Source organism: Colletotrichum scovillei, assembly GCF_011075155.1.
Source record: "Colletotrichum scovillei strain TJNH1 chromosome Unknown Contig00007, whole genome shotgun sequence".
In the NCBI taxonomy this organism is placed as follows: domain Eukaryota; kingdom Fungi; phylum Ascomycota; class Sordariomycetes; order Glomerellales; family Glomerellaceae; genus Colletotrichum; species Colletotrichum scovillei.
In genome coordinates this window covers 765,009-785,557 of record NW_023336265.1, presented here as the reverse complement: position 1 = coordinate 785,557, position 20,549 = coordinate 765,009, and the positions used below count along the sequence as shown (strand labels likewise).

The following is a 20,549-nucleotide window of genomic DNA, read 5'->3' as shown; positions in this document are numbered from 1 at the left end:
AATGGTATGTAGATGGAGTTTCGATGAGTGTGATTGATTCGACTCTGCTTTGAAGCCATATTGATGTGTGCTACTGTAAGGTGATACTCCAAAGTTAATGAATATGTGGCTAATATTAGTAGTATTGATGGGGACAAAATACTGTCGAAGAGTTCGCAGGCTAGCATCCGTATCGACGGATTGCGAGGTATCCCATATATACCCCCTCAACCCCGTTCCCGTCACCAGCCAGCAGGCGCTCGTCTAGGCCGACGGGTCAGGTCAAACTGGCTGGGTGGTGGAGTGGTCTAAGGTCAACATTCAAATCGCCATTCAGCCTACTCGACGACAGGCTCAGCGCATACGAGTATCACGAGTTCGAGTCCCGGAATGAGCACCAGGAGATATAGCCACACCGGTGGTGAACTCTTTTTTGTCATCTGTATCTAGATGATAGCTATAACCCCTTTAATAAGGTATATTGTCACTAGTATATCGAGCAGTAAACGTTCCTTGCCTAGGTGCATCAACGCCGTCCCGAACTGAGCTGCGGCCACATCCTTTAGTTTTCTTGGAAACGTCTACTAATGATCAGAATCCGGATTTGGAGAAACTTCTTCATCACATTCAATATCAAGCTTACATAACTTGTGTTGCAGAGCACATGTTGCTTTCTCTCTTTGATGAAGTACTATTTGGATAAAAAATCGTCTTATTCTCCCAATGCGAATATCAACTTCGTAACGAGGTGCCAGATGACGGTTCCTCGAAGAGATCGAACACTCTGAGAGGAGAGGCTCATAAGGGGTTCTTAACGTTGCCCGTAGTTAAAAGCTTGAAGGTAAGCCAATCCACATGTATATTTAGCTCTCGAGAATATGTTACAGGCTTCCTTCTCACAGACGGGGTTGTTCATGCTTGTCGTTAGGTACCTTAGTATATACCGGAATGTGAGGTCCGATAACCAGGAGCCGGGAAGGGTCCACAGTCCACAACGTCCGACACGGACCGTGCTCCCACTGGCCAGCGACAAAAACGCGCTAAGCCACTTTCGTCTCACCTTCTCGAACCTCTCATCGCAGGATCCACCTAAAATTTCATCCTTGCTCAATCGGCTTCATCGACTTCATCAACCTTTCTCACTCTCATACAGGAATCTTACACATACATCGTGTGCAAAACGAATCGCACCCGCCCCATCCAGGCAAATTAAAAGCGCCCAGTTCATAAGAAACTTCATTTATCCAGGGTGGGGCACCGCGCCTCGCTCGTTTCCGACGGCTTGACCGATCCTCGCCTTCACTCCAGTGTCTCTCTCTCACTCACCATCACCACCATCGCAAACCATGGCTCCTAAACGCGCCGCCGAGGGTACATCCTCCTCAAAAGACCACCAAGTCAAGAAGCGCAAGGGCTTCGGACCAAACACCCTCCCCGAGGGCCCATGGCGTAGAAAGGGTAATGATCTCACACGGTCCCTGAACCTCTCAAATGATCATCATTCACTAACCTCCCCCCTCCCAGTCGAAAAGAAGAAAATCGAGCTCATCCACAAGGCCAAGATCAAGAAGGCCTACGCAAAGATTAAGGAGCGAGAACTCGCTTCTCGGGAGCCCTCCTCCTCAAATGCGCAGCAGCCTGTCGCCGCGCTGGCAAAGGACATCTCAAGCGAAGATGAGCTCGACTCCCTCCAGGACCCCTCCAGCAAGACGGGCTCTCCCGCGCCGACCTCAGCACCAGCAGCGGCAACGGCCTCATCATCAGCAGTAGACACACCCACAGACTCATCATCATCAACACCAGCACCAGCACCAGCAGCAACAGCAACAACCACGCCTCAACCCTCAAAAGAAGAAGTCCACCCCTCCCGCGCAGAAATGCTCGAAAACGACGGCGAACCCCCCAACCCAAACACAATCGCCGTCAAACGCAAGCACACGGCGGGAGATTCAGCCGACGCCGACGCCGACGCCGACGCCACGGGGGCAACCGAGGACGCCGCGGGCGGCGACCGCTACGAACCCCGCCAGCAGCGCAGACCCCGCAAACCAGGCTACTACGAGAAGCAGCTCGCCCACGCCGAAAAGAAAAAGGCCGAAGCCGAGGCCCGCCGCGCCGAGATCCAGCGCCGCCGCGAGGAGCGCGAGCGCAAGACGGCCGACCGCGAGCGGTACCGCCGGGCCATGGCGAAGGCGCGCAAGGGGTCCGAGAACGGCGGGCAGCGCAGGCTGGGCAGGGAGAGCGCGCTGCTGCTGGAGAAGGTGAGGCGCATGGTTGGGGATTCAAAGTGAGGGGCCAAAACCCGAGAGAGAGAAAAAACAGGATGGGAAGGAGCAGGTCAGACCTGACAAATAGTCTGCCACGCCCTCATGCAGAGCTTGATACCACATCGTATATATCACTATCACATTGTTAGGGCACCACGGTTTATAAAAGTTTCGGATTGGCTTTGTTCAGATACAAAGGATGGGCTGGGCCATCCATGAGATATTTGCAGCGTCACTAGAACTTGGCTTTCCACCTCGCCCGCAATGACTCCAAGCGCAAGTACCATGCTCTTCAGCGTCGTGCTCGGTCATCATCCTGTCACGTATGACTCGTCCTACTTCTAACCAACTGCAGAAACCTCGCCACAAGATCGAACTGAACCGCCCTCGACACCTCATGATTGGACGAGGTGGGATCGCGCTCTCGCAACGACAGTGACGACATCCCGTCAGCCCTGAATCCTAAACCTGCCTTTGAGAACCAAAGAAAACTCCATTCGTGCCCCGAAGCAAGAAATGTGGATATCATTAAATTTCCCTGGCGCGGAAAAGACTCCCGTATTGCTGCGGTCATGACGGCGTTCGAACAGTTCGAATCCAAATGTGAGGTAGTAATGAAAGCCATCAGGCGTGGGGAAAAGTATCGCCGGGCCAGATTCGTTGAATAGAAGGGGGTCGAGGGCGTCAAGTCGTGGGGTGTGTTGATATGTACATGAGTTTCCAACATCATTGTTGTCCATCCAAGCCAGTCTTTCAGTCGGTAAAGATGGTGTGGCTATTCTCGACAACGAATTGCACAGCCAGATTCTTGGCGTGCATGTCTGTCATCTCGCGTTCCAGGCTCGTGTCTCGCATGATAGTGGGCGCAAATACGACCGCCAAGTTCTTGGGAGACATCTGTCATATAAGTTAGCTTAATTGCAACCTTACACCACTGAAATGAGATCTTACCAAGTTCTCAGGCTCCCGTTGAGCAACCCGCGCAAGATGAAACATCAAGAACTCAAGACAGTCGCGGTGCCGCTGTGGCATCGTGCTGAAAACCTTACGAAGATGGTCACAGCGTTCGGTCTGGTCTGTGATGGCTACCGGGCACTGTCAGCTTAGAATTCGGGCGGGAATGCGTGTATATCAACTTACCATTCGACTCAAGGACTCTGTCGTACACCTCGTACGTCAACAACGGCATTGGTAGCTTCCTGAAGTATTGCTTCAACACGCTCGTCACCGCGGTGATGTCCAGGCCAGGGTCTGAGATGTCGTAGTCCTCGCTCTTGTCAAATCCTTCTTGAATGACCTTCACCAGAGAGTTGCCGCCCGTCTTTCTGTAGATGCCTTCAATATCCATACCGCGAAGCTCAACCTCTTCGATACAACGTGTTACCACGCTTGGGATGGTGCGCCTTTCGTAGTCAGCTCTTTCAGTTAGATCTGAGCCGAACAAGGTGGTGGGCGCCTCTGCAATCGTGGGCGTCGACACGTTGGTCGTGGACATTGACTTCTGGTTATTCTTGTTCTTGAAGAAGCCAAAACCTTGTGCTTGCTGCGCATTCTTCTGCTGCGAAGCAGGTCCAGGAGCCTGGGTGCTGGGTGCTTCTACTTGTGAAACAGTCATATTGTACGGCAGGCCGATGCTGTCTCCCGTCAGGCCCTGATGAGGACCGCGTTCGCGCTCCTGCTGGAAAGCCACGACGGCACGGTTGACACCCTTGGCCACGCTTCCTGCGAGACCCTTGGATCCCTTCTTCCAGTTGAACTTCTTCACCTGGCCCTTCCTGATATCAACCACTGTCGGTCGAGCTTCAACAACTGGCTCATCCGTCTCATGAACGAGAGTCGTGGTCATGCTCGCTGAGTCGGTGAGGTTCAGGTTGGATGATGAGAAGACCTTGCTCTGGCTGTAAATGCCAAGGCCGTTGGGAGATTTGAGTTCGCCTCCAATTTGAGACTTGAACCGTTCTTGGATCTGGTGGGTCAGGTCGTTGTTCATGTCCGCAAGCTGGGCGTTCTTGGAAGAAAGCTGCTCAAACTCCAGCAGGGCGCGGTCCCTGTCGGCCATTGCCTGGTTCTTCTCGTCGACTAGCTCGTCGCGTTCCTCGTGCAGCTGCTCGATGGCTGCGCTCATGGCCTGCTTGACCTTGTCAAGCTTCTGCACAAACTCCTTGATTGCAGAATCTTCCAGGTCGCGGGGATCGACAGGTGTCTTGGTCTCCTTTGCGCGTTCGACGTATCCGGCGAGAACTTCCAGCTGACGAATCATAATCTCAGTCTGAGTATCCAACACCGAAACTGTTTTGCGCTTTTCAATGAGCGTCTTGTTAAGACGCTTCAAGTCCTTCTCCGTGGTGAACTGTCTCTCCAACTCGGCAACACGATTCTCTGAGTTGCGCAACTGCCTCTTGAGGAAAGCCGGATCGTCGCTCGAGTGCAGGGAAATAGGGCTGCTGATCTCATGTCCGTTGGGATCCTCGGCGATGGGGGTCTTGGGCCAGCGAGGAGAAGCGGTTCCACGGGTGGTCTCACTGATACTCCTCGTGTGACCTGTGACTCTATGAGGATGTTGAGTCTGAGAATGACCACCCTCGGTACTGTTGGTACGTCCGTGACGGACAGCATTTGACACACGACGAAGGATGGACGACGAATCTGCGTCGGTACCAAGTATCCTCGCCATGTCCTCGTCCATACTGAAATCGCCACCTGCACTCCATCTAGGCAGCTTAGGTGATACCTTTCCTTCCTCGTTGACGTTCGCCTGATCCTTTGCGGGAGGATTGGGGGAGTTGGCAGGCTTGCCGGGCGGTTGAGGGGGTGCTCGAGGCTGCATGTAAGTATCGCTGAGCTTGTGCTCAGTCATATTCGGCCGCCCGGCTGCGAGACCTGATGAGGTTGTCTCATCATGTGTGTTGGATCGACCTAGAGGTTTGCCGTTGGCTGTAGGAGAGTAAAAAGAAGGTTAGGTCGGTGCGCCTTGCATGATGGTAAAACACGAGTGCGAAATTGACTTACAGCTACGCGAGGGAAGCTCTTTACGAGCAATGGATTTGCCAGCAGTTGTGTCTGTTCGCGAAGAAGAGATGGAGTCCATCGAAGGACGCACCTCGCCCTCGTCACGCTGTCTCGAATCTTGAGACGATCGGGCCATGCGTGGAGGTGAATCGGACGAAGGCAGGTTAGGAAACGGCTCCTTGTCTTTGCGAAGAACACCTTCGCTGCTCTTGGCGCTGCCGCTCTCAGGGGTCAAGGCGGCCGAGTGAGAAGCACTTCTCGGGCTAATGAGCTTCTTGCTCTTGGGCGCATCTTGCAACTTAAACTCATCAATCGATGGCGAGAGCTTGCCGGTTGTAACCTTCTGCGATTTCTCGTCATTAATGACCGATGATCGCCCGTCATGCCGAGATGACTTTGAAGTCTTGCGCAGCGGCAACTTAATGGGCCCGGACTCATAATCAGACGACGGCTGTCGACCCTTCTCCTGAAAAGCAATATGGGGTGTTGAGGACTGGGATTCGCCCTTTTTATCAGTGCTAGCTCGGGGCACGCTGAAGTAGTCCTTGTCCTTCTTGGATGCGCTGGACACGTTCTCCGATGTCGATCGGGGGGTGGCATTCGATGCCGGGTTATTGTCCAGCGCCACCGGAATGAAGAAACCGTCGTCACCGCCGTTAGTATCGGCGTTGTTATTAGGAGCATACATGGTCGAGTTGCGATTGTTGCGGTAGTTTGCAGCAGGAAGACCCAAGCCGCTTTCCCTGACGGGCTCGGGGACACGCTCAGGAGAACGCGAAGGCCGAGTGCTATTTTTCGACGAAGAATCATTTCTGCCGTATGCCGGTCGCGGTCTTGGAGACAGCTCGGTCGGAGTCTCCTTGTCTGAATCGGGGTCGACTTTGGTATCGTGGAAGGCATTCGGAGGAATGGCGTTGGGTGGCAAGGCGGGAAGTGACTTGTCGGTAATCATGGGGGAGCCGTCCTTTTCTTTCGACTTGGCCTGGGCTGCTGCTTTTGATTTTTTCCTCCGTCTTGCCATGAGCGACTCATGACAGCTCATACAGAAAATGCCTTGCGAAGTTCGAGCATATCGCAGGTTCTCGATCTTCCGCTTGCAGTTGCGACACCTAAAGCACGTTGCGCAGAAGGCCTGATCCCCGGTGAGGATGGCGAGGTCTTCGATCTTGTTGTTGCAGGCACTGCAGCTATATGTACAGTTGTTGCAGATGAGCGAGCCGTCGCCCAGGAGTAGCAGGTTCGCATCGGAATCGAGAAGGGTGCCGCAAGTATTGCAGCGGAAGCAGTTGAGATGCCATCGGTTGCCAGCTGAAGGAGGAGGAGACTGGTTAGCCTGGTTGAACTTGGAGACTGCGGACGGCGCCATGACCACGGAGGACATCATGGCCACAGAGTGAAGCCAGACGATGATGCTGCTCAGAGCATATTACAGAAACAAAGAATAGGGCAGGAGAGAGTTGAGAAGAGAAGCAATTGTAGGGAACATACCAAGTTCGAACGCTTTGCCCTCTTCTAGGATCTAGTAGGGTAGGGTACCGCCATCAGTACGTGCTTGCAGAATAGTCAGAAGTAACGGGGGTGGGCCATCGTACCTCGCCGCAACCTTTGCAAGGGAAGACGTCGTCATTGTCCATGGGACTCTCCAAATAATCCTCCACGACAGCAGTCATGACGGGCAGAAGGTCCTTTTTCGTAGGACGTCGTCACGACAATTATCTGGCGAGCAGGAAGACGACTTTGTCGCCGGTCATGAAAGCAAGTCGAAAGCAAAACGATCGATAGGCGAAGGATCAACTGTGAAGAGCTGTATCATGGACGACGAGAGATGAGGATCGGTCGGCAGGCTGTGCGGTTCGTGCCAGAAGCTCGACAGGAAGGGCGTGTACGACGGGCAAGAGAGCTTGTAGTGAATGGCGCTTCGAAAGGGGGTGTGTGCTCAGAAAGCGCGATAGCAGCGAAAGCAGACGGGCGGTGCGGGAAGTGAATTTCGAGGTGGTGAGAGTAGCGAGGGGCGTGGGCGGTGTCGTTGTGGTGGTAGCGCTCGTTTGATTTCGTCTGGAGGGTTTTGGATGTAGTTCGCCAGCGAGAAGATGAGAGGTTGTACTCGAGGGCTCGGGGCCTCTGGGGGAGGCGGAAAAAAAGGAAAAGGCAAAAACCCAAAAAGAAGCGATACGGCGCCGGTGATGAAAATCAGGGTTAGGTGAGGTGAAGCAAGGTAATGAGGTTAAGTGGCAGAGGCCGTGATCTCGCGGTGGCAGTGGAAGCGAGAGCAAAGCTGGGCGCGGGCTTGTCGAATTGGGAATTGTGGTGACAAACTAGGCCCTCGAATGGTCGGTTGGAGGAAGAGGTGCGACGACGACGTGGAGGACGAGCGAGACGATGGCAAGCCCTGGGCTTGGTCCGTGGTACCGGGCTAACAGCAACGGGATGATGAGGACCGAAGCTGGCGTACCTGGGAACCTACGCAGTAAGGTAGCAAAGGGTGGGTAGAGGGGTTCAGGGGGTTGTCCAGGCCCTTAGAAATGTACAAGAGAGTTTGACGGGGGAGGAGAGCTGGAAGGCCTCTACCGCGTAATGAAGGAAGGTGCTTGTAACGCGCGGACCTTGCCTTAAGGCAGTGACGGGTCGTGTACGGAGTACAGAGGAAAGGCAATGTGGAAGGTAAGGTAGATTGCTAGCGTGTACGAGAAAAGCGAGGGGTGGAACTTGGAAGATTGTCCCAGTACCTTTATCCGTACCTAAGGGAAGGAAAGCACCAAGCAAGTACCTTAGGTAAGTGATAGTTAGGTGTGTATACCGACGTACCTATACGGTACAATCAAGTGAGGGAGAGAACTCGAGAGAGGAAAGGAAATGTCCCTTCCTCGACACACACACACATACACACACACACACACATTCACATAGACAGAGAGCGAGAGGGGGGGAAAAGCGCGAGAAAATGATCACTGGTGGATGGCGGTGGCGCTCGTCGTGGAATTTGGGGGGGAACTCGGGGGGAGGGGAACTCTGGATGGAACGGGAGACTGATAGACTGAGGTGGAGGTGGAATCGGGGACTGGAACTGGATGAGAAACGGGGCTGGACGGACGGGAGGTGGAACGGGATGATGGGACACTCACACACAAACGTTGGCAGATGTGATGATGGATGGTGCGGTGCTGTGGTACGGAGGGGGTGATGAAGTTGGGAACAGGGCGGGAGTGATCGGTACCTTGGAGCGAGGTACTTCCTGGTTCCCATCTCCTTCCACAATCCACCCACCCACAGGTACCTACCTAGGTAGCTTACCCCCTTCCCGGGCAGGCAGGGCAAGCAGCGGGGTGGGTGTCGAGAGTCCAACACTTTTTTTTTTGTCCATACGGCAAAACATCGTTAACTTCGCTCGCCAAACTGATAACATCATTCCATTTAATGAAGACGCTTCGGATAAAATCGAGGTGAAATGAGAGACCCGGTCTCAGCTTCTATGCCAGATCACACACATGGCTTTCTACATCAACCTATGTAACATGGAGTATGATATACGGTATGTATCATCTGATGCAGGCATCTCAGGGCAGACAATGTCCCACGTGCCTGAGCTAGGTAGACAGAACTCCAAGAGGCGTCTTTTCGCAGGCATAAGGGTATTTGGGTTGGCAGTGCGTCCGTTCTACACAGAGCCACAACACTTTGTAGCATGAAGAAACGGAAAGGAAAAAAGAAGAAAACAAAGACATAGAGACAGAGACAGAGAGAAGAGGAATAGATGCTATTTTGTTTTTTTGCTGGTGTCTCTCAGGCACACAGACTAGGAACCCTCCAATCTGCGACTCTTCACTGTTATTGTCCTACAACTCCTACAGACGCTGGGACAGAAGAAGGAATACATGACATGACACCTATCCGCGAGCTAAGGTATGTGGGTGCGCATAATCCGTCCAGATATACGCACATACGAACACCACACAGCCGTCACAGCCCAACGTGAACGGGAGGTGGACATGAGAAAAGAAGATGAGCAAAGGCCCATCCCCTTCTGTGGCACAAACAGTGGAACCCCTCATCACTCAAACCCCCCTCCACGAGTCCACAGTCCACTCCATATCATCATGTCTGCTGCTGGGGTCATCTCCCGGCGGCGGAGCGAGGGACTCAAGTCTCATGGGAATAAGACGTGGGGTGTTCCGCCAGGAACCCAAGCCTGCTGACTGGTCACTGGCCGCCAGGGGTTTCGGTACCTCCTGGTGCCATCTTCCTAGGTATCTTCGTGCCATTTCAGAGTGCTAGAGTACTCGATCTAGGGGATGGGAGAAGTCACTAGGGACTAGTGAACTTACAACATCCAAGTCGACAGACAGCAGTGAAAGAAAAACATGGGACATGCTGGGCAAGGAACTTGTACGCCAGGCTTCAGCACAAGTGACTCTCGAATCGTACAGCTAAGAAATAATGCCGACCAGCGGTGCTATGTAAGCCCGATGAGCTGCTGCACGTCCTTGATGAAAGTCGCCGTCGCTGGTTCCACGGGTCCGATTTCGAGTGCCCGCATCGAAATTACATTTCGTATTGTTGACAACGTCGAATTTCCAGACTGATGAGGTGAAATGGGTGGGCCAGACGATAATAAGCAATGGACTTGAGGCGGTACGGCAGAGTACTTCCAACCAACGTCTCTAGTGACTTACACGCTCAGGCCCATTGAATAAGAACCGAAGCACAGGAGGCGACGGTATTGTGCTAGGCGAAGCATAACAACGACTACCATCTTGACCATCATGCTCTGTACATTGGTGGCCCAGAAGCAGTGACAAGCTAACAACTCGAAGCTCGTCTTTTCCTGGACCACAAACGATCGCCGGACACATGTAACTATCCAAGCAAAGATGATTGCGAACCTTGAGTGCAGTTGCGAATAGCCGGTACGGATACTTGATAAGTTGATCGTCGCATTGCAAACAAATGACTGCCGTGGCTGTCCGCCCCATTCGGCAAGCCGTGGGAGACACATAAGAGAGCCACCTCAAATTAAGCCCGGTTAGACGGTAATGAAAGGCCCGTTGCACTTATTGAAGCAGACTTGATTGAGGGTTGATTTCCCTCTGCCTTCTTTTACTCTGGGGCTTGCCTAGTGGATATCTCCAATGACAACTCATGCCTGACTGCGGCTCAGCACTAAGGTAGGACGACAATGTGTTGTTGTTGGTCGTCTTCACAGTAAAGTAAGCGGCAGGAGTTGAGACGGCGTAGGATGGGATGGGTCACGGAAAGGGCTTCTCTGCAGTGTACCGCGAAGGAGCTACAGCTCGTGATCCAAGTCCATCATCTCGAGGAACCTTTATTCCTCTCATTGTCTGCATCTCTCGCGCGTCGCATGCACGTAAAAGGTGCGGTGTGTTGTACCTGAACGGCATCTGACGGGATGTCCCTATGCGCCGTTAGCTGCAGGTCCAGCTGAAGCACGGCCGAGGCTTGGGACACCAGCCAGGCCCAGTCGGTGATCCGTTCGTGTTTCCTAAGCAGCTAAGTTCCTGCGGGTAAGCTCCGAGAAACTGCGAGCGAGCTATGAGCTGGCGACAAGACTCCAAGATTGGGTTTGAGCTTGATAGCAATAATGACTCGGAGCTGACGCGAGGGTTTGAAGGAGGCTTCTTCCCGAACCTAGTTGCCGGCCTTTGGGCAGTCAAAAATCCAGTCGAAGGTGCATGAGCAGGAGAGGTAAACCAAACGTATGATAGAAGACCGACAAGGCACATTGTATCGCGGAGCACGGTGTATCAACCGTATCAGATTATCAGACGGAAAATTGAAACGGCTTATAGATACACGACGGATTGAAATCCAGTCGTTTCTCCTTGCCCGTGACTTGGGCTGTGACTGTCACGTCCACGTCGTGTGTGTGTGTCGTGTGTCGTTCCAGCAAGGCGAGGCAGGTCCTAGCTTGACGTGAACCAGCGGGACGTGAGAAGCTCGAGGTATCTGTAGTTCTCAGGCGTAGGAAAGTCAATACTAAATTTAGCGCTACGTGTCATTGACTAGGTACCATTCAACGATCGTGATTCTGCCTCTAGCAATGTAATAATATCCGTCAGCTTACACAGCACAGTACCTACTCCGAAGAGAGGCAGAGGAACGAAGGAGCTGGTCGGCTGTTGGTCTGGCCCTTCTGATCAGCGGCCAAGCTCCGACCCCCTTACAGCTCGCAGCGTGTGGCTGAACAACCCTGCTGTTATGTTAGTGTAGCGCCAGGCTCGGAGTTGGAGATCAACAGAAGATGAGGATGGCCATAAGCCGCGTTGAACCGTTGAAATCGAGCGAAGAAGGTCGATCAATACTTCCAGCAGTGAAGAGGATGTCTGGAATAAACGGACTGGACGCAGTCTCACTGTGGAACACTGTAGGGTTGAGTTGTGGTCAGTGGTCGTCAATCGAGCATCTCACGGAGACTTTGTGATGTTGGGGTACGGTGCTACGGATAGTGCCATGCCAAGTATTAGATGCGCCGGAGCTTTGAGAGAGGAAATCAATCTTTAGGAAAGGAGGCCAGTCGGGGGCTCGATCAAGTCTGTAGGGACCAATCTAGTGGCAGACTGTCATGGCAGGCCCTGTGATTGCAATTGATGATGGTAGTGAACGTGTGAGAACTGGTCAGCAGTAAGGCACGCCAACGACATGGAAACAGAAGATGCCTTCAGAGAGGGACTGTGTGAGGAACCTACACAGTAGGTAGGTAGGGAGGTACTTTCTGAGGTACGTATGCTGGTCGTCGGGGTCGGGGAGGGGTAAACCCTTGATTTTGGGTACGTACCTCATCTAAATGAGAAGTCAAGACGGGTGAACGACTGGACGTGGAAGGCGTAAGTGGAGATTCGGTGCTACTGTTTCAACTAAACGCCTCTCCGCTGCAAACGCCACCAGGTCGATCCGGATCCTTCTCCTCTCGCTTCTCTTCAGTCCCTCAGTCTTTCTACCCAAGAAAAAAGAGGGACGGTTTGAAGCCATCCGCACATCTCTGCCGCTACTCATCCACAATCCATGCAGTCGATCCTTCGAGCCCCAAGACTACCTACCCTTTTCTTCTCCAGTTGCAATTTGCGAACACAACGGCGCGGCAAAAGGTCGCACAATTGCCGTCAACATGGTCTCATCACATCCATTGGCAATCACGAAATACTTGAATGCCTCAGCATCTCAAATGAGCCGTGGATCCGTCCATTATCTGCCATATTCATCAAGGAACGTTCCGCAACAACGTGATCAACCAATGATGGACCTCCGAACTAGCAGAGCACAGATTGCTTCCGGGTCACCGGTGTCCATCAGCGGGCCGTTGGTCAACGTCGTTGTCAAACAGTCCAGCACATTCGGCGTGTGTGGGTAGATGGAGCAGGTTTGCTGGCAGTTCCATGGTTCTGATAGTCGTGGTCAGCAAGATTTGACCCTGTAGCAGTGCTCATCGCCTTCTCGCCCAAGATCTCGCCTGATGTTGACTTTGGCCTCGTCAGCCTAACCATGACACCCATTGCTCCTCAAGGCTTGGACGACGATGTCTTTCGCCCTGAGATACGAAAACAGATTGGGCTCAGCGTCTTCCCTATCTATCCAGACTGGCTACGAAGTATTACTCACGGAACAACTCTTGGCGACAAGCCGACGATGTGCTTCACCAGCTCCCCGCCTTCGTTTCAAACACCATTTCCAATCGCGCCAAGTTGTTACCCAGTTTGCCAGCCCGCATCTTGATGTTACATAGTGTCGTCCTACGTACATTTCTTCAATATCCCCAGAGAATCGCGATTGGGGAAGGAATCGGCTCCGTTGGGTTTCAGGCCCTCATTTTCGGTACCACTACTACGTACAGCAATCCCGGACCTGGCTCATCCCATCCATGATATTAGACCTGGAGGCAGTACACCGCTTTTCGCGCAGCCTGCTGTCCGAAGTTTCGTCATTGTTGGGGTCTTGCACAGTTGCATAGCATCTCAATTACTCAAGAGGTCCAACCTTACGGATACAGCTGTTCATTATTTTCCTTTACTCGTTTATCAAAGCCGGACTGCAGCGGCAATGAGAAACAACATTCTGACCCTGTTCCATCGTGGACGCAAGATCGGCATTTCTGTGGAGAAGGCGATCGAGTTAGCTATCCTATACGGATACTATGTAGGCCAATACTGAAGCCCGATGAGTTGACGACTGCGGATAGGACCGCAACTAATACACCGTGGAACCTCGTCTGAGCGAATTTTCCCCTAAGAGCCCTACTAAGACTCTCTCACCTCGACAGGGAGTCCACGTCGATGAGAGCACACATGGAACTCCCGGCACGCTCAATCATCTTGACGGCTCAGTTGCCTTCGCCGACCACCCAACGTCATCCTCCTCGTCGCCTCGGTATCAAGTACAAGCATCCATACGCCTCTCCATGGCCGCTACTGGAGCCGTCGGCATCCATTTTGTTCCCCGAGTATTCATGAAGAGCACCTTGCGACATTAGAATATTGCGACAGTCTACTACGTACAGAGACCCTTTGGCCTAGAAGGCCAAAAGGTGGAATTACAATCCACTGATGCGCTCGCTAAAAAGAACCCATGTTCGTTCTTCAACAGCTTGTCAGCGTTGGAGTTTAGCAACTGGCCCCAGTGCTACGCTGTCAACATCACCCAATTTGTTGATTGCAACGCTCTCATTCAATCCTGGCCTCTGAGGGGGGCTCCTTTCAGCCCAACTTGATTCAAACGCAGCACTCAGTTCGCGGATATATCCACCCAGCACGTTCTCAATCGTTCGATTCTACGGATACATAAGATGGCTCGTCCAGCCCCCTCGCCGAATGGTCGATAGACGCAGCAGGCATCATGTCCCGACTACAAGCTTTCGACATGGGACCCGCCAGCCCTCCTGTGAACCGCTCAAATTCCTAGAATTTTCACTCACGCGGGCGGGATGCCGCAGGGGACCGCGTAATCCTCGGCCTCTGCAGATGCGTTGTCCCTTGCGAAACTCGAGCATTCCCAGCGCTGGTCGTCCATGGACACTCCTGGCCTACCCGTCCAATTTTGGGCATTCAGATTGCCAATCACTATCCTTCTCCTAGGGGACTTTGGACGGTTTGGCCAAGGGACGGACAACCTCGCGTCGCATGAATCCAAGCAACGGGGACAGCACATGGCGTTACGGGATGCTCGAATGAGGAAACGTGGCAATCGCTGACTCCAACCATAGGGGCGTCGCTGCTAGTCCACAGTGTCATCGGTGAACCGTCAGCTATGATTGACATGTTTCCCAAGTACTCGGGTTCGCCGCACACAACCAGCCGGGGCCGACCAGATCTATTGCTACCCAGTATGCTAGTCAAAGAGCTGCGGCTGCTTCTGCAAGTCCCGGAGAGCCGCGCCCAAGGATCAGCACGGCCGTCTCTCATGCGGCCGGCCCTCCCACCTCCAAAAATCTCAACGCCGCCGCCCGCCCGGCAGCCCGTGGGTTTATTCTCCGAAGTTGCATTTCCCACCCGGGCGGGCCCCCCCTTTCACAGCAGCGGTCGGAGTCGCCGCACGTCATGCGGTTCCCGACCTCGCCGCAGCTCCAATGCAAAGACTTAGACTGCCTTTACACAAGCGTGGCTGAGCGTCAACCTTGTAATGGAAACACATAGTGAAAGACATGAATCTTTTCTTACTATATAAAGACATCTTTTTCAAAAAAAGAAAAAAAAAAGGGGGGGTGGGGGGGCTTTTTGCCTCCTGGAACATCCCTCACGACTCGATATCCCCCACGATCCGGGGATGCCCGCGAGCCCTCGTCTTCAGCCAACATCCATGCGCCCGCCGTCAATGCCTTCCTCTCCCATCATTCTCTCCTTTGGCCGAAAAGATAAAAACCCATCAAACAGAGTTTCTCTGACAGGTCTCCCCGCGTTGCCCGCGCCCCCTTGTCCAGTGGTGGCATGGCCTGACAAGTGAAATGGTCTTAGTCAACCTGATGCAGGCATACCTTTTTTCTATCTTCTCTTGTGTTCAAGCCTTACCCCGTTCCGTCCCATGTTCCCCTTTTTCCACCGATGATAGTGGCCGTAGATGCCCGGGGAGGAAATCTCTCTGTACCTGAGCATCCGTGTCCAAGAGCCAACCAACCTAGAGACTTACGCACGCCCTCAAGCTTTGCCAGGTCGGCACGTCAGCGCAGGTCATCCCAATGCTCTGCCGCACACTCAGCCCTAGCCAGGCCTGACCTGACCTTACCTCGTGCTCCCATTTCTTTCTTGTCTTGAACGGAACGATAACCTTGGCCCAGCCACGTCTCACTCCCCTTCATCAGAATACCAGCTGCGCCCCTCCCCTTCTCTTCCTAAGCAAAGAATGAATAAACCTCGCGCCGGTCTCGGGCCAACACTCCCTTCCAAACCGGCCCGAGGCACTTGTCTCCCACACTCGGGCATCCGGGCGAGCGCGAAGTCAGCATCTAGTCTGGGCTGTGCTACGTAATACGATCAACATCTTCGGAAGTAAAAGAACGGGCGGGCCATAAGAACAGAGAGACCACATAATAGGTCGAGAAAAATAGGGCTTCATCAGAATAGAATAGAAAGTATGTTGGTACAGTACACAGCTTATGCCGAGCAGCTACAAAGAAGGCATACAAGAAAGGCTTCCAAAATGTGGAATACGCAGAACCCAAAAAGATGAACCTCGCCTTCGCCTATAAGCTCGGCCCGCCATACCCCTTGCCTTACCCAGCCCCCTTAAGCAAACAATAGAAACTCCATTTTCACTTTTTTTTTTTCGAGGCTCATGAGGTATTACCCATCAAACCACCCACGCATCCCGACGCCGTATTCCAACTCCTGCAGCGAGATTGTATCGCTTGATGCTATATCAACGTTCTACATCATGCACCGGTGCCTAGGCTCCGACGCTGCTCTCCCGCTGATGCTTCGCGATATAGTACGTGATGAGATTCTTCGGGTCATCCTTGGCGCCTTTGATAAGCTCCCAGAACGGCGCATCTCCAATCCGCGCATGCAGAGCAACGCAGAGCTGCACGGCGCCCATGCGGACACCAGAGTCCGTTGACTCGAGGCAGCGGCCGGCGAGACCGGCAAGCTGTGCGAGCTCATTGTCCGAGGGCGTGAAGCCAGTACGCTTGTCGAGAAGCTCCTTGAGAACATGCAGACCTGTAGCGAGACAGCGGCTGCCCTCGATCGTAGTGTCCTGTTTGCTTTGCAGAAGCTTGGTCATGACCACAACGATCTCGGGCGGGTCTCCGAGAGCCACGAGCTCTTCTGCGAGGAGCTCGAGACCGCTGACGATGCGAGTGCGTGAGTCATATGCGCTGCGTGTTGATACGAGAGACTCAAGGCCTCGTGAGACGTGTGGCTGGAAATTGTCCCGTTCCTTCTTCAGCAAAAGCTTGATGGTCGCGAGGATCTGTGCCTTGACATCCTGGACCCTCTCCGGCGCGAGGGTCTCTAGAGGTGACTCTAGATACTCAAACAGTCCGCGGAGCAGCGCCTCGAACTTCTCATCCGTGAAAACAGCCTTGTTGTCTCTGATAATTGATTGTAGCTTCCTGAAGCCGTGGACGTCCAGAGACTTCGCCTTAACTCTCGTAACACCGCTGTCAAGCAGTCTCGACGTCTGGCGAGCTTTTTCGGGAGTCTCGGGCGTGCCATTGGCTTCAAATCCATTGCTCAGTGCTGGCGCAGCAACCTCATTCACGGGCTTATCTTCCAGAACAGGAGTAGTGATATCCGGGTTGGCAGTTGTACCGTCGTCGACGAAGGGGTCCTCGAACACCTTCAGTCCATTCGTGGGTGCCGGCTCCGGTTCTGCCTTGGCCATCTCTTCTATAACAGGAGAGGGGGCTAATCCTCCCGCCGCAGCCTCGGCAGGAGCTTCCACGGCCTCCTCAACCGGCGCCTCCTCGGTTCCAACCGCTGGGGCTTCGGGTGATGTCTCAGTCGGAGCTTCAACAACGCCCTCATCTTCAGCTTCTGCCTGAGATTGCTCGGCAGGTTCCGGGGTGGGCTCTGGAGATGCTTCTTGTGCTGGCTCGGCCTGGGGCAAAGGAATCTCCGCCGCAACCTCCGCAGGCGCATCCGCCTCAAAGTCTGGTACTGTCGGTTCCTCTGTCGCGGCTCTTTGCCGTCGATCTAAAGTTGGAGGCGACTTCAAGCTTCCGAGGCTCGGCACCACCAGTGTAAGGTCTTCATTGTCCCTGGACGGGCTACTCGTCGGGATCGTGGTCTGCATCCTCTTGGGCTTTGCAGGACTTGTGCGGGGCGAGTCGCGAGGAGAAGAAACAGATTTCGAAAGGGTCGACTTGGCGCCGGGTGACGCATGAGATGTTGCAGCACGAGGCCTACTTTGAGCTCTTCGTGGGGAGGCCTCGGTCTTCGGCCTCGTTGTGGTGCTCCTAGACTTGGGGTTTTCGGGACTAGATGCCTCGGCGGAGGGTCCATCATGCGTGCGTACTGAGTAGGGTCCAGCCGTCGCGGGTCGCGCCGCCATTTCTGGCCTCCTCTTGGTTGGTCTCATGGGCCGGACGGACATACCTCCTGAGGCTGTCGGCTTAGCGGACGGCGCTGGGCCGCTCGACGAGCTGGACGCCGCTTGTTGAGGTCGAGCGGGAGAGAGGTTGGCCATTGCAGAGCCTGGGCGAGGCGGCAACTTTTGTGATGCTGCCATCGTCGCCTTCTTCTGTGCCATCATAGTCTCACGCAAGGTCGGCTTTCCAGTGCCCATCGTGCTCTTTGACAGGCCAAGGCCTGGTCTGGCGCGTGTAGCCTCGACTTCCCTCTTAGGGGCGTTGGGGTTGTTGGGGTCCTTGTCGAGGAGCTTCTGCGCAGTCGGTTCCAGCGTATCCTTGAGCCTGTTTTTCCCTGTCAGCAAGACGCGTGGCAGATCGGAGCACTCTCGACTTACATATCTGCCCTGGGTGGCCAGATTTTGGCAAACACCCAAAAGGTGGCACGCATGCGCTCCCTTACACCGGGGTTCGCGTCATTGAGCCCCTTCTTGATGCATTTCTCGACGAGGTCCAGTCCGCCGCCGTGCTCAATGTGACTCTTGTGATGTGCTTCCTTGGTCAGGATCGTCTTGAGCCAACCAGTGGCATACGTTCTGGGCTGGACATTCTTGTCCTGGCAAGCACCCCAGATATGCTGCATGATGCGCGAATTGTAGGTGACTTTGCCGATGATGATGTTGACTGTGGTATCTGCCTGCTGGGAAGCAATCTTCTTCGTTGCCGCGGCGAGTTTGATGAAGGTCTGCATAAGAAGCTCCACCAAAGGATCCATGCCGGGGCCAAAGGTCATGGCGATATCCTGTACGAGGTTGCAGCCTTCTTTCGAAAGACTGGTTCGTAGCGAGGTAATGGCCTTGATGATTCCGTCGAGTAGTCCCTTCAGACCCAGCAGGAAGGCGTCGGGGAAGTCTTGGGGGACGTTGCCGGCAATCAACCTGCGCAACTTTGTCATGCTCTCTTCGCGCTTCAGCCAATTTTGCTCCGACTCCCTGCCCTCAAAGTACATCATCATTTCCCTAAAAATGTCGTCTAATTCGCGCTGGGTGTTCGCATATGAAGGCTCGACCTCGCTTCGCGTTTCCGGGGCTGGAGTAACAGGGCGTTCGCTCGCAACGGAAGACACACTCGCTGCCAGCTTCGGTCGAGGGGCAGGAGCGGGAGCATCGAGGCCTGGAGTCTTTGGTCGATCGGCTGCTGTGGGCGCAAGCTCTTTGACAATGGCTTGTTCAATGGCGGGGCGAACATTGAAGTTCTTAAGCTGTCTCTTGAGGTCAGACTTGGCCGCGTTGGGGGCATTCCTGCATTGTATCAGTTAGCGCGAATCATGCGATCAAATCCGCGTCCAGAAGACATACCGGAACAGCTCAATGACAGTGCTCTTAGCGACGTCGCGCACCATGCCATCAGCGTCCTCGAGCAACTCCATGAGGGTCGGGACGTAGGCGCGGAACTGGGTGCCGTGCTCCTGGTGCATGTACAACAGCCAGTGCATGCTGGCCTCCTTTGCCCTCGGGTTCTTACCAACCATGGCAACATTCTTGACGGAGCGCTCGACGTCCATGGGGGCGGCTGTGTAGATGGTGGTCAGTGCCTGCGATGCGAGGCTCCTGAACTTATCCTTGGGATCGCCGAGCTTGTCAATGACCAGGGGAAGTGTGTGTTTCGCATCCTTGGCAATGTACTTTGGCTCCTGTCTCGACAATCTTGTCAGGAGGTGGTTGAGGGCCGTGAAGCCGGCGTTGACGAGGACGGCGTGCGGCGAGGTAGAGGCGGTACGGAGGCCGTCGAAAACTTGTGGTACGAGGACATCGGGGACGTTGTGCTGCTTGATGCCAGACTTGATGCCGGTGACGTGCTGGACCTTTTGATCGACGCTGGCCTCGCTGCGGAGGATCTTCAGCAGGTCGTCGACCTGTTCTTCGGTGATTTTTTCCGCCATTCCCCGCAAAACGAGGGTTGGGCTCGGGGTGGGTTGTGCCTGGTGCGAGTAGAAGGCAGTGTCAGCAGTTGTCTGTGTATATCGTGGTCAATGGTGGTGTCGTTTGTCGTCGTCGTCATCACAAAGGAAGCTTGGACGAATGGGACGGTTTGCGCGCGCGCGGGTAGGTAGCCAGTCAGGACAGACGAGCGACGGGGAGGTCGACGATGAGCGAGGGCATGAATCGTTTAGCGCACCGGGGGAGGGGAGGGGGTGTGTGATATCGTTCGAAGCTGGTAGGGCAGAAGAAAAACGCTTACAACTTTGTGCAAATATGCCTTGGGAAGCGAGTAGCAGCACGGAGGAATATCCCAGTGCGAAGAATGTGGCAGATTGGGGCCGGGTTGCGCAGGTGGCAGCAGTGGCAGAATGGAGATGGGCAAAATGGGGTTGTTGTTTATGGATGCGGTTGACGTTCTCGAAACCAAACAACAAAGGGGCATCGCAGGTTGTCCCGTGCACCAGCAGCACCCAGCAAGCCCCAGCCCGGGCAGCCATTGGCTGGGGGTTCCGCTCCTGCGGTGTTGCGGGACGCTAAGAGAAACCGCGCTAGGTCCCTTATCCGCTTATCGTGAGAGGGCGCTGAGCAGCTGAAGTGCCCGAGGAGGGGCGGCCACGGGGCCCGGACCCTTACCCCTGCAGCCGCGGGGGAGGCACGTTCCCACCCAAGCAGCTAAGCACCTAAGGTACGTCCCCCGATCGGGAGCTACGGTTGCCTGTCATGCTGCACCTTACGGCGTATGGAACAGGGTCCTCCGTCAAGATGATGTGGACTCGTTGAATTCCTGTTTTCCTTCCCTCATCC

General features: G+C 54.2%; 3 protein-coding genes across 3 annotated transcripts; 1 reads left to right on the top strand and 2 right to left on the bottom strand.

The window, feature by feature from the left end:
* The first annotated feature begins 1,132 nt into the window (after positions 1-1,132).
* Positions 1,133-2,435, top strand: HER10_EVM0003252 (uncharacterized protein). The gene is made up of 2 exons (XM_035472936.1): positions 1,133-1,437; positions 1,504-2,435. Exons 1-2 carry the CDS (start codon positions 1,326-1,328, stop codon positions 2,268-2,270), a joined length of 879 nt encoding a protein of 292 aa, XP_035331341.1. The 5' UTR covers positions 1,133-1,325; the 3' UTR covers positions 2,271-2,435.
* On the bottom strand, positions 2,431-7,880 carry HER10_EVM0003764 (RhoGAP domain-containing protein). Its single transcript, XM_035473428.1, has 6 exons — positions 6,848-7,880; positions 6,744-6,774; positions 5,256-6,563; positions 3,387-5,180; positions 3,198-3,331; positions 2,431-3,143 (listed from the first exon to the last, which is right to left on the bottom strand). Exons 1-6 carry the CDS (start codon positions 6,923-6,925, stop codon positions 3,000-3,002), a joined length of 3,489 nt encoding a protein of 1,162 aa, XP_035331376.1. The 5' UTR covers positions 6,926-7,880; the 3' UTR covers positions 2,431-2,999.
* A 7,953-nt stretch (positions 7,881-15,833) lies between these two features.
* On the bottom strand, positions 15,834-20,129 carry HER10_EVM0012733 (uncharacterized protein). Its single transcript, XM_035483187.1, has 3 exons — positions 19,122-20,129; positions 18,162-19,064; positions 15,834-18,108 (listed from the first exon to the last, which is right to left on the bottom strand). Exons 1-3 carry the CDS (start codon positions 19,703-19,705, stop codon positions 16,140-16,142), a joined length of 3,456 nt encoding a protein of 1,151 aa, XP_035331944.1. The 5' UTR covers positions 19,706-20,129; the 3' UTR covers positions 15,834-16,139.
* Positions 20,130-20,549: the final 420 nt, after the last annotated feature.

What these genes read in the sequence shown, in the direction of transcription:
- HER10_EVM0003252 (XM_035472936.1), top strand. Translation starts at nt 1,326, where the DNA reads ATGGCTCCTAAACGCGCCGCCGAGGGTACATCCTCCTCAAAAGACCAC. An exon ending in GGGCCCATGGCGTAGAAAGG is followed by an intron (nt 1,438 to 1,503) that starts GTAATGATCTCA and finishes CCCCCCTCCCAG; the next exon opens with TCGAAAAGAAGAAAATCGAG.
- HER10_EVM0003764 (XM_035473428.1), bottom strand. Translation starts at nt 6,925, where the DNA reads ATGACTGCTGTCGTGGAGGATTATTTGGAGAGTCCCATGGACAATGAC. An exon ending in CAGAGTCCTTGAGTCGAATG is followed by an intron (nt 3,332 to 3,386) that starts GTAAGTTGATAT and finishes AGTGCCCGGTAG; the next exon opens with CCATCACAGACCAGACCGAA. An exon ending in AACGGGAGCCTGAGAACTTG is followed by an intron (nt 3,144 to 3,197) that starts GTAAGATCTCAT and finishes CTTATATGACAG; the next exon opens with ATGTCTCCCAAGAACTTGGC.
- HER10_EVM0012733 (XM_035483187.1), bottom strand. Translation starts at nt 19,705, where the DNA reads ATGGCGGAAAAAATCACCGAAGAACAGGTCGACGACCTGCTGAAGATC. An exon ending in ACTGTCATTGAGCTGTTCCG is followed by an intron (nt 19,065 to 19,121) that starts GTATGTCTTCTG and finishes GATACAATGCAG; the next exon opens with GAATGCCCCCAACGCGGCCA. An exon ending in TGGCCACCCAGGGCAGATAT is followed by an intron (nt 18,109 to 18,161) that starts GTAAGTCGAGAG and finishes AGGGAAAAACAG; the next exon opens with GCTCAAGGATACGCTGGAAC.